We start from the raw sequence: 12,405 nt of genomic DNA, 5'->3' as shown, positions 1-12,405 counted from the left end.
TTTATAACAGGTACTTTATAACATTTATATGATGATTATTTTTCAGTTATTATTGCGTTGGCTAGAAATTCTAGGACAACTTTTTTTTTATAATGGTGACAGGGATCATTATTATGCTTTTTCTATCTTAATGGGAGCGCTTTTAATGTTCTACCATTGGATAGGATGTTTTGTCCTTGGATTGGGATTGATTGCCATCTGTTAGCTTAATATCCAAATATCCTTGTATTCCTACTTTACTGAGAGTTTTAATAAGGAACGGATGCTGAATTGTGTTAAGTCCCATTTTGACATCTCCTAAAATGATGATGAAGCTTTTCATCTCTGACTAGGGGGTTGGGTATGGTTACATGCATAATCTCATATAGGGAAAACTTGCCAGTTGGTGGCATAGTAAATCTGATTTACTAGTATTTTTTATAGGTGTCTTACATCACTGTTCATAAGTTAGGTTCATCTGAGGTTTTATTTTCTCATGCTATCGCTATCACTTTTAGTACCAGGCTTAATCACATAACATAGGCCTTAAGAGGTCCTGTCGGAAAGAAGTCCATTCAACTTGGAAACTCTAGAATTTTCCAAAGTATTACAAAATCTGTTTTTTATGTTACTTGCTAATATTAAAAGTCAGATGCTAGGGACTCTGCATTGAGCACGATGCAGGGCTCGATCCCAGGACCCCGAGCTCATGACCTTGAGCCGAAACTAAGAGACGTTTAACCGACTGAGCCACCCAGGGGCCGGACGAATAGTTTTTAATAATGAAAATGTCATTATATGTTACTTGTATAATAAAAAAATGAGTTCACTGTAAAAAATACATAGGCAACAAAGAGAAAATTCTAAGTAACTTTGTAGGGGGCGGAAAAGGCCATGAAATTACAAAAAAAGCATTCCTCCACTAAGGCAGGAAAAGTTACACTGGATTTATTTCAGTTTAGCTATAAAAGTGAAATAAAACTGCCAAAGCAGAGCCTCAAAACGTGCAGAGACTTACTACCAGGCTCTGAAAACAGGGAAGTGGTCATGAAATACCAGAGTTCTGTGAACACGGAGGGTTTAAGGATACTCTAGGGTTCCTTGGGTCCACGAAGCAGTAACGCCCTCATCACACTTGGTACAGGCTGATCCATTCCACTTCACCAAGTGGGGTGATGGAGGGTGGGGGTGGGGAGGGGGGGTGCGGAGGGCAAGATGTGCAGAGGGGGTCAAAAGGTACAGCTTCCTGTTGTAAGAGAAATAAGTCCTGGGGGTGTCTGGATAGCAAGGTGACTATAGCTAACGATACTGTGCCGTAGATTTGAAAAGAGAGGAAATCATAAAAGTTCTCATCACACACACAGAAATCTATAACTGTGTGGTGATGGATATTAAGTAGACTTACTATGGTGACCATTTCACAATATATACAAACACTGAATTATTATGTCATACACCTGATAGGAACATCGTTATATGTCAATTATATTTCAATTAAAAAAAAAATGCTGTCTGAGACCCCGTAAATGCATTCTGCAACCCGTAGACCATAAACCCTGGTCCACAGTTCAACTTCTTAGTGATGCTGTGGGCTGCTAATGATCTTGGCCAACCCACCTTCAGAGACTCATCATCACCTCACTTCCTGAGGCGCCCACTCGTGCACCATGGCTCACACACTCCACACCCCCCTCCCCACGCATCTGTGTCTCTGCAAACATCGCTCCTTTCTGAGATGGTTTTCTCCACCCCTGCCCCATCCAGGAAAATGCTCTTCCTTATCGTCCTTGCTTCATGGGCATTCTCTTCCCTAGTTCCTATCCGACCAGCCAGTTAGCCATGTCCTCTTCTGTGCTCTTGAGCCACTGAAATTGTAGCTTCTTTCTGTTTGTGTAATACATGCACAGAGTTTGCAAACTCTAATAGGGCCATAAGGCTTAGAACGAAACCCATGCCTGGTAGACTCTGACTTCAGCTCTGTAGAAGTCATGGCTTACAATTTTTTCTGTTTCTTCTAGAATTTACTCCTTATTGATAAGGAATATGCCTATGCTGCTGTTTCATCATTCATCCATTCATTCATTCATTCGAGAGCGAGAGAGCACATGCGCAGGCGCAAGTGTGTGCGCGCGAGCAGCGGGGAGGGGCAGAGGGAGAAGGAGAAGGAGAGAACCCCAAGCAGTCCCTGCTGAGCATGGAGCTTGATCTCAGGACCCTGAGATCATGACTTGAGCCGAAATCATGAGTTGGATGCTTAACTGACTGAGCCACCCAGGCGCCCCTATTTTTCATTTTAGATGTTAGCAAGTGACTTCCTACTTAAAGGGTGTGAATATTTAGCTATTTTTACTGCCCTCCTTTCCCTCCTAATTATTATGGTTATATCAAATTTTTAGTTAATGTTCAGAATGAACATGACATGATTATAAATATTGTTCACCTTGGGTTATATTTTCTTTCTAGTATATCCTGAGTTTTTTTTTTTTTTTAATGAAATTAACAAGTGCTTTTATTATTTATTTCCTGTGGAAGTAACTTTTGGACAAACACCCGACAGAGGGAACCAGGATGCAGGGGGGTTTGGGGGAAGAGGACTTCCCAGTGAGCTGACTGCTCGTTCAGAGGCCTTGGGTGGGATTGTGCTGGGGGTGTCTGAGACACAGCAAGGCCAGTGTGGGGGGTCGGAGTGACAAGAGGAAGACTAGTCACTGGTGTAGCAGAAGAGGGGAACGTTGGTAGGGTCTTGTGGGCCACTGTGGATTTTATTCTGAGTATGATGGGAAGCCAGTGGAAGATTCTGGAACAGAGGGATGATGTGGTCAAACTGCTGTTTGATTACTCAGCACCTGGGTGGCTCAGTTGGTTAAGCCTCCGACTCTTGATTTCGGCTCAGGCCATGATCTCGGGGTCGTGGGATCGAGCCCCGAGTCAGGCTCTGTGCTTAGTGTGAGTCTGCTTCTCTCTCTCCCTCTGCTCTTTCTCTCAAATAAATAAATAAAATCTTAAAAAAAAAAGGTCACTCAGGTGGGTGGCTACCATCTGTTAGTTTCTTTTCATACATGATCTCATTTCATCCTTGTGACAACCTAACGGGGACCGCGTAACTATTACCTCCCTTGCACAGACGAGGAAACAGGCCGAGTGGAGAGAAAATCATAGCCAGAGCCATACCCAGGGAACAGCACAGCCAGGATTTGGTCTCAGCTCATTTTAGGAAATGTAACCCCTGTGTCAAAAGATCTTATGAAAGATCTGCCTTATTAGCAGGACACGGTCAGCAAACACTTTACGTGTGTCGTCAAAGAAGTCGTCTCGTGGTTCGTGCTGGGGGAATCAGAAAAGGGCGAGACGGATCTAGAACGGTAAGTGTGAGCTTGAAATATGGGTAGGATGGGGGCAAGAGGAGAGGTGGCGGCGGGGAGGGGTTCAGGCTCATCAGAGGCCTGCAGATGGAAGCGGGTGCCGCTGTGAGGGGCTGGGAGAAGCTACCAGGTTCAGGCTGAGAAGTGGGAGCGTAACCGGGCTACCCCTCCAATTCCTGGTCCACCCCCACGGTACCCAGGTTCCCAGTAGAGACTCTGGTGTTTTCTCCTGATATAGGGTGGGGGTCTGTTTAGGGCCTTCGAGGCCTTAACCTTTAGGGCATAAAAAATAAAAAATCCTGGAATGCATAATCCTAGAATCCTTCGTAAAAAATCCTAGAATGCACTTATCTCTCAAATTACAATTTACATGGAATTATATGTCACAGGATTCTACAGCGTTCCTAATTCCTTTTTAGATTTGCCCAGGCCTGAAACCGCCAGATGCCAAAGTGAGGCGGGAGATGGAGGTTTCAGAAGGCCGGTGTGTCTGCCTCTCAAATGCCTCACCTGCCCTGAGGGTGTCAAAGCAGAGGCAGAGAGAATTTTTCGTGAGACCTGCTCCTGAGTCCCCCCTGCTCTGCCTTCAAGGGGGGATGTGTTGGCAGAACCAGCATGGGCCAAGGGGTCCAAGTGAACGGAAGAGAAAGCACCCTGCAGGGGGGAGACCCCGATGACTGAGCGGAGGATCTCCACGTGAGCATCCCAACAGAGAAAGGGTCAGCTTTTTGGTCCCCCTCTGACATCTGCTGCTCATGACCAGAGTCTGTCTGCCCCCTGCTCTTCCTTTCTGCCCTTGCCTCTCAGCCACGGTTATCCAAATGGGAAAGCAGCTTAATGGTGAAAAATAGAAGGAAGAAGTAGCTGACCACCCCCCCTCCAGGACACACATACATGGAGTACATCTCCAGGGAACCTAAATAAAAGTATCTCGTGAATACATCTCAGAAGTCATGCTTCGTCTACCAAATGGTTATAGAAGTTGAATTTAATGGACACACAGTTACGTGTTGTTGGCGTTTGAATATTTGCTAATTTTGATTACCTAGGTTTTTTTTTTTTTTTTTTTTCATATTTTGGAGCTAACATGTGTTTTCGTCTCCTATCTTAAGTATTTTCTCAGGGTTTTATAAGGCTCATGTGTCCTGTCGCTTGTAATGGGTGAAATGACCATGGGGTACACAGCTGGGAGGTCTCTGGACTTGGATTCTGAGGGTGTGAGTTGAAGTCTGGCTCTAATATGGAGTGACTCTGGGCAAGTCAGTTCTCCTCTGGACTAGTCGGCATCTCCTGTTCTGGTTGGTTCTAAGACTCACATCCCTGGGATTGCATCGGTCGGTATGTCGTCAGTTTCAATGAATGTTTGGGGGCGCCTGGGTGGCTCAGTCGTTAAGTGTCTGCCTTCAGCTCAGGTCATGATCCCAGGGTCCTGGGATCAAGTCCCGCATCGGGCTCTCTGCTCCTTGGGAGCCTGCTTCTCCCTCTGCCTCTCTCTCTCTCTCATGAATAAATAAATAAATAAATCTTAAAAAAATAAAAAAATAAAATAAAATAAATGAGTGTTTGCTGAATGAATAAGCCAGTGACAGCTGGATCCCTAAACCCTCCAACTTTGCCCTTGGATCTCTTTGGGACGCCAGGGTAGCGCGCTGTCTGGGTCACTGGAGCCGCTCCCCTCCCCCCCACCCCTGGGCGGGGAGGGGTAAGCAGATGGGACAGACCATCCTCCTACCTTATTGAGGGTGTTGAGAGCCGCCTGGGCTGCTGTGAGCGCCGGCTCCGCCTTGGCCAGGTCCTCCTCACAGTCCTTCTGCTTCTGCTTCACCTCGAGCATGATGAGGGCCACCCTCCGCTCCTCCTCGTCCGCCATGGCCTTCTCTCTGCTCACCTTGTCCGTCTCTATGCCAACCACCTGAATCAGCTTGTCCGCGTCTTCATTCTTCTGCCTCAGCTCCCCTTCCTGGGCGGCCAGCTTGGCTTTCAGCCCATCCACCTGCAGCAGAGAAGCCCCGGGTTTATGGGGAGCAACAAGAATTTGGACGGGGGAGGCCCGGGGATCTGACCCCCCAGGGAAAAATGCCAACTCCTGATGTGAAGGAAGGTGCAAAGCTGAGCTCTCCTCTGGGGCCAAGTGCCCTGAGCCGGGAGAGGAGAGGGACCCTGGACTCCCTCTTCCTCCTCCCTCTACAGTAAATGTGGTAGAAGAGTCTAAGCAACACACACCCTGACCTTTCTTTCTCCTTGATGCCCACGTGACTTAGGCTGCTTCTCAGGGACATCGGTGCCCGTGTCTTATAAAACTCCGCGTGCCTCAAGTAATACTTTCCACACAAGTGGGCATGTCCTAAAAATCGGTCATTATTTAATGGACATCGGCCAACGTGGGGTATGCCAAGAATTTAGCAAGTGATAAAAAGCGAGTATCTACTGTGTATCCGGAGAGACTGAATGTGTGAACAGACAGTGGCCAGAGCATATATAAAAGTAGAACTCTGACCCACAACTGTAACCCTCCCAGTGCCCAGGAGACCGACCCATTATGTACCATCACTAGCTCAGGAAGCCAGCCTGCTGTAAGTCAGTCAGTCTTGTAGGAAGTCAGACTCCCGTCTCCGCAACAATCCAGGAAGACAAACAATAAATAACCTCAGTAACAATCGGCCCCAAATGGCCAGAATGTGATTAATAGTGGACACCTTCCTTAATTTTTGTCCCTGCTTTCCACTTAGGACCCACCAGAGAAGGTCAAACATGCTCCCCTAACTGATCACATAGGATGCCCAATCCTAGTGCGCCCACCACCAGCTTCTGTAGGCCACCAGCCTCCACTGGGACACACCTGACGCCTTTCGTTTCTTCTCACTGTGAAGCTCTCCCCACACCTCTGCCTGCCTTTGAGTCTCTGCCAAAACCCAGGTGCTGGGTGGCTGACCCTCTTGCTAGAGCGAGCTCTGAAGAGAGAGCATTAGCTTCTTACTAGGTTGGTCTTAGTTTATTCCCACAATCCTTATGAGAGAGATGACCAGGTTACAGCCGGACAGCAGAGAATTCCAGTGGCCCAGACCAGAATCCAGTGGGGCTCTCCATCCAGCCTCTGGATTCATACGCACTTTGGAGGAAATAATGAAGTATTGGGAACATTACTATGTAGGAAACCGTCTATTTCTCTGATCCGCTGGAGAAGGAGGAGTGGTTTTCTCTGTACATTCAGTTCAGTGGAGTGTGCAGCTTCTCAGAGTGTGGTCCCAGGACCAGCAGCCCCAGCAACAGCATCCCCTGGGTACTTGCTAGAAATGTAAACTCTCGGGCCCACTCCAGATCTACTGAATCAGGAATTCTGCAGGTGGGCCTGGCGATCTGTGTTTTCATAGGCCCTCGGGGTGATGTAGATGCCCACCTCTGGGTCTGAGAGTCACTGGCCTGGTTTATGGCCCTTTCACACGCAAAGAGAAGCCTCCTCAGATCTGTTTCTTTCTGGGAAGTAAAAAAGCCATTTGTCTTTGCAATACGGCCCATAAACTTTACATTGCAGGATGACCTCCTCTCATTTTCCTGCAGTCCACTTCCATGCAACAACCAAAGATTACTTCAGAGCTCCTGGAACATGCCAAGCAGATTCGAATGCTTTATGATGCAAAATGCAGAAGGGGAAAAATAAAACAGAGGCTTAGACGCTGCCGATAATTCCCTTTCCATGGCAGATCAAAAGAAAAGAAAAGGAAAGTGGGGGGGGGGGCCGCAGGAGGAGAGAATGCTCTTTAATTTTGTGTATTCATGGAACTGGAGACTTTTTGTTAACCTCAAATGAAGGCCTGCTCCCTAGAACGAGTCTTACATGCCCATGCTAGAAGGTTAATCCACTTCTCTCTCCCGTTGTTCGGCTGCAGGGACTTATTTCTTCAAGGACAAAGATGCAATTGTAAATCAAAATGATTGAACCACATAATCACCAGAGTCAGCAAACACACCAGTAACTTTTTGTTCCTTTTTAAACCTTGGGAGATTTGAGAAAATTGGTGTGGTGTGTTTTTTTCTTCCTGTTGTTATTTGTTTGTTTGTTTTGCTGACTGCAGATAGGGCTGATGACCTTGGGTCCAAGGTAAATAATCACCAGCACTGTGAACGGGAGCTTTATGGCTCTTAAGCTGTGACGTGAGGGTCCCGCCGGTCAGAATGAGGCTGCTCCCCACCAAGCTAAAGAGAGGGCGTCAGTCAGGCTCATTTTATGGCTCTTCTGCAATAGAATGGGATGTTGAAATAGGTCACGTTAAAACTTCCTCTTCTCTTTTCCTTTATTCAAAGCATCTGAGCCCCTCTTTGGCTCTCTTCCTCTTTAGACACCCACCCCCACCCCCGGATAGGAGGATCAAGAAGGACAGTGTCACAACCAACAAAGAGAGCCTCTCCTCAGTCTTGCCAGCCCCAAGAATGTTCATGGGGGGGGGGGGTTGTCAACTGAGTGGGATGACAATAGGCTGGTGGTGAGAGACCCTCCCTTCTTCAAGGATCAGGAACATGATGCTAAAGAGAAAGGCTAAGCTTCCCAGGCCCTTCTCCTCAGAGCCACAGGAGGAGGAAAGAGAACCTGGTATAATCCACAGCAATCCCTACTGTGCAGAGGGCTGGAAGCCCAGAGATATTTTCCTTGTTCCTCTGAGTCCCTCTGGTCACCCACCATGTTCTCATATGAATTCAACACTTCACAAAGACTCTCCTCTTAGATGAGAGGTTCCCCATCTGTAGTAGACCCATGGTTGCCTGCCTAATAAAAACTTCTCATCCCTGTTCTGGAAACAGAGTCTGAATTTCCTTTGGGGAACGCTCCCTTCCCAAGTCCTCATAGTTTGCGTGGAGCCAACTCCAGTGGCTGTCCTTTGACCCTCGCTTGGCCAAGGAGAATATCCAAGTCACAGAGAATGGTTCAAGTCTGGGCAGACCGATGATCGGAAGAGGCCAATCAGAGCCACTGACCATTTATCCAGGAACTTGGCAGAAAATCCTGCCTGCCTGAACAGGGACATTTAGTGAGGGTCTAGCTCCAGCCCTGTCCAAATTCAGCTCTGTCTCTGAATTTTCTTGGTTTTATTTGTTGTTGTTTCGCCTAAACCAACTTCCATTGAATTTTGGCCAGCTGCCATCAAAAGGATCCTGATAAATATATCATGTAATCTCAAAAATTTTTTTCCCTCTCTCCTGTCTTTTCCTTTTCTTTCTTTCATGCTAAGTGAAATCGATTTTTTTTTTTTTCACTTGCAACCGAAAGAGTCCTGATGGATAATCATGGTAAATTATTGAACCGTCAACTTCAGGTAAATTTGGTAGCCTGAGATTATTTGAAACCCCAGGATAAATTGAATTTAAGAGTCTCCAGACAGACAGACTTGAGGAGTAAATCTTATATGCAGGGAATTGGTAACAACCTATAGGCCTTTTTGAACATTTCTTCAATCCAACAGCCCCTCTTCTTCATGAGTACCCCTGAGCCAGATACAGAGCGAGGACGACAGGAGGTTCTGAAGATGCCAGGAGGTGACAGAGTGAGACCCCAAGTCAGAGTTGGGAGTTCTGACTGTGCCAAGAGAAGAATAGAACAGAAGGGACGCCAGCTGTGAAGCTCTCATCTGCAGCAGGAGCAAAGGCAGTTGATGCTGCCCAAAGACCCATGTGGCTTCACCAGCTGCCTCTTGAAAACACCACCACCACCACCACCACCCAGATGGGAAGGAGCAAACGACCCTTCACAGGGAAACAGCCCCGAGGTAGAGTTAGACTCTGAACTGACTGCCCTCCAGAGACTGAGCTTTTAACTTGAAGTGACCAAGGCAACCTGAAATGCAAGATTAAGAACTCTCTACTCTTGGGGCACCTGGGTGGCTCAGTCGGTTGAGTGTCCAGGTCTTGGTTTTGGCTCAGGTCGTGATCTCAGGATCAAGGGACTGAGCTCTGTGCTGGGCTCCATGCTCAGTGGGGAGTCTGCTTCCCCTCTCTCTCTGCCCCTCACCCCCACCCATGCACTCTCTCTCTCTTTCTCAAATAATCTTTATTAAAAAGAAGAACTTTCTACTCTTAAATGAAAAAGATGGATCTGTAGCTGAGTTAAATTCAGTTATAGAAAAATAAAGTTACCTTTATGACCACTTGAGGCTAAGCATGAAATTATATTTAAAATTTATCAACTTTAGGTGATTATATAATTATTCATTATTATCACTCTTACCAGTATAATTATTACTCCTAATACTGCTATTGTTGCTAAAGAAATTTGGAGTCCCTCTGAGCCAGAGTTGTGATATTCATTTAGCCCACTCCCACTAGATTATGAATCCCAAAAACTGTCCTAAGTGGGTAGTAGGACAGTGATACCACATAATTCAAATCATTACCCTTATACCAAGATTATGATGATATACTTAGGGGCTTTTTCTACCCAAGGAACAATTTCAGATGAAGGGTTTTTAACACAGTTAGGAAGCCAAGTTGATACCATTTTTACAAGAAGAATCATCCTTATAACCATCCATTAGTATGAAATACACACCATGTACACAGTATTGGGGGACCCGTCCTCCACCCCCACTCTGAGCTTATAGGTGACTTTAGAACGTGCTCATTTGGTTGGTTGCCTGGCCATCTGTCATCTACCCATATGTCCCTTTATCTACACAATTATAGAACATTTACTATGTGCCAATGAATCTTGGTTTCTGCGCTTATATGATTGCTGACGGTATAGCATGAAATACACAAGAGGAGAAACACAGTTCAGGGATGGAACCACAAAGATTGGAAGGCACAACTGCTCAGAGCTTAAAAAGGGCTTCTGGGAGCAGGGGTAGCAAACTGTGTAGGCATCGACAGTGACAAGCTGACAAGGGGTGGGGGTGCACCTAAAGACACGGAGACGTGAACTAGCTATGGAGATTTGGGGCAACTACAACCATTTGGAAGTACTGGATGCCAGGGTTGCAAGGGGGTAGGTGGGAGGAAGAAAGGGTGGCACATGGGCAAGGATACAGTTTGAAAGTTCTAGAGAAGTTCAGAGAATCTGCAATGTAGTATCTAAAACATTAAAGTCTGCAGAAGAGAAGACTCAAGCTTATGGTCTGAGCAAAGATCCCTCCAATAGCAGGACAGAGGCTGGGCCAGAGCTGTGTTGTCTGGTTTGGTAGCCACCAGCCCCATGTAGTGAAGAGCACCTAAAATGTGGCTTGTCCCCCCAGGAGATGTGCTGTAAATATAACCACACACACTAGTTTTTGAAGACTTGAAGAAAAAAAAAATACTTCATTGATAACATTTTTATACATTGATTACCTATTAAAATAAGAGTTTGGATGTGTTGGCTTAAATAAAATGTACTCTTAAAATATATAATTATGTAAAATTAAAATATACAGTTAGAATAAAATTCACTTATTTCCTTTTACTTCTTTTGATACAGCTACTAGAAAATTTAATTTGCATATATGACTGGCAGGATATTTCTGTTGTATAGTACTTCCAGAATACAGTGGGGGATACTAAGCAGAATGCTATGCATTCATTCATTCATTCATTCATTCATTCAACAAATATTTAATGAGTGCCCACTCTGTCCAAGTGCTGCTTTAGACACATCGGTGAACCAAAGAGATGAGGATCCTGGTCTTTATGGAGATTATGTCTAACGGATGGAGACAGACACCAACAAAGAAAGGTAACAAGTATATTACATGTTGGATGGGGGTAAATGCTATGGGGAAAAGATAAGGTAGAGCAGAATAAGGGATGCAGGGGTGGTGTGGGGTTGCAACTGAAAACGGGGTCATCAGAGTAGGATTCAATGAGAAGGTGACATTTGAGCAAAGAGGAGGAGATGAGGGAGTGAGCCACAGGATGAGAGAGGGAAGAACATCCAGGGGGAGGAACCAGCCAGTGCAAAGGCCTGGTGTTGTCTGAGGAGAGAGCAAAGCAGCGGCATGGCCAGAGAGAGAGGAATATCATGGGCATGGGGTAGCAGGAGATGAGGTCTGAGAGTCTGCAGGGTGTGGTGGGAGAGGAGCCTGGGCGCCATTTTAATGAGGGAAATGGAAGCCATCTCAGGGTTTGGGGCAGAAAAGTGACATGCTCTGACTTATGCTTTGAATGGATCATTCTGGCTACTCTGTTGATGATGGACCAAAGAGAGGCAAAAGGAGAAGCAGGCAAATGAGCTAGAAAGGTACCCTGGTTGTCCGGGTTAAAGACGCCGGTGGCCCAGATCAGGGGAGTGGCAGCATAGGAGGTGCACAGCGGTGGGATCCTGGGCTTATCTGAAGTTAGGGCCAACAGCGATTTTCTGATGTTTGGGCACAAGGTGTGTGAAAGAGAGAAATGAGAAGAGTCAGGGACAACCCCAAGTATTTGGCCTGATGGGCGATGCAAGAAGTTGTTGGCGACCCAGGTTCAGGATGGGGGGGGATGTTGTGGAGTTCAATGTGTTGAAATAATCAAGGTAATAAGTGTTACCTAAACACCTAAATCAAAGTGTTGAAAACAGGGAGACAGCAAGAGGGGTATATTTAAGAGATACATAAAAAAGTAGAGAATTTGTTAATTCTTAACTGAGACAAGGGGAGGAATCTAAGGTAACTCCCTGGTTTCTAGGTATCTGGTAGATGAACGCATGACTTGTTGACGTAGAGAATTTTGAAGGAGAAGAAACCAAAACTGATGCCGGGACTGGGGAGGTTTCTCCACTAACCATGTGCAGGCAGAGTTGGGTTCACCTAAGGTATAACCAGTCTTCTCCTGGGGTGATCGATAATTTCCAGAGGATAGGTGAGCAGAGGGAGAACAGGTGCTGCTGGGGGGACAGTATTCTGAGGGCACTGTAGGTGGGGTGGGGGGAGACAGGAAGAGGAAAAAGCAACAGATGTTAAAAATAATCTGATAGGACTGCATTCTGGGATTCTATCACATGCTGTTTTCTAGAAGTTCAGAGATTGAGAGTACTGAAAAGTGTTGGGAGAGAAGATGCTACCTTTCTACAACAAAGGTACATGCCAGGTAAACAGCTAGGGCTTTGGCTGGGATCTGTGTCCCT

General features: G+C 46.1%; 1 protein-coding gene across 1 annotated transcript in view; it reads right to left on the bottom strand.

The window, feature by feature from the left end:
* The window catches only part of DNAH9 (dynein axonemal heavy chain 9), a 339,619-nt gene that overhangs the window by 110,275 nt on the left and 216,939 nt on the right, over nt 1-12,405 (bottom strand). The window contains exon 49 of the mRNA XM_034989621.1: nt 5,074-5,334. Within this exon, the coding sequence (XP_034845512.1) occupies nt 5,074-5,334 (261 nt within the window). The remainder of the gene's footprint in view (nt 1-5,073; nt 5,335-12,405) is intronic.

This window comes from Mirounga leonina, unplaced genomic scaffold, assembly GCF_011800145.1.
Source record: "Mirounga leonina isolate KUSES-001 unplaced genomic scaffold, KU_Mleo_1.0 Mir_488, whole genome shotgun sequence".
In the NCBI taxonomy this organism is placed as follows: domain Eukaryota; kingdom Metazoa; phylum Chordata; class Mammalia; order Carnivora; family Phocidae; genus Mirounga; species Mirounga leonina.
This window is presented reverse-complemented; position numbering and strand designations above follow the sequence as displayed.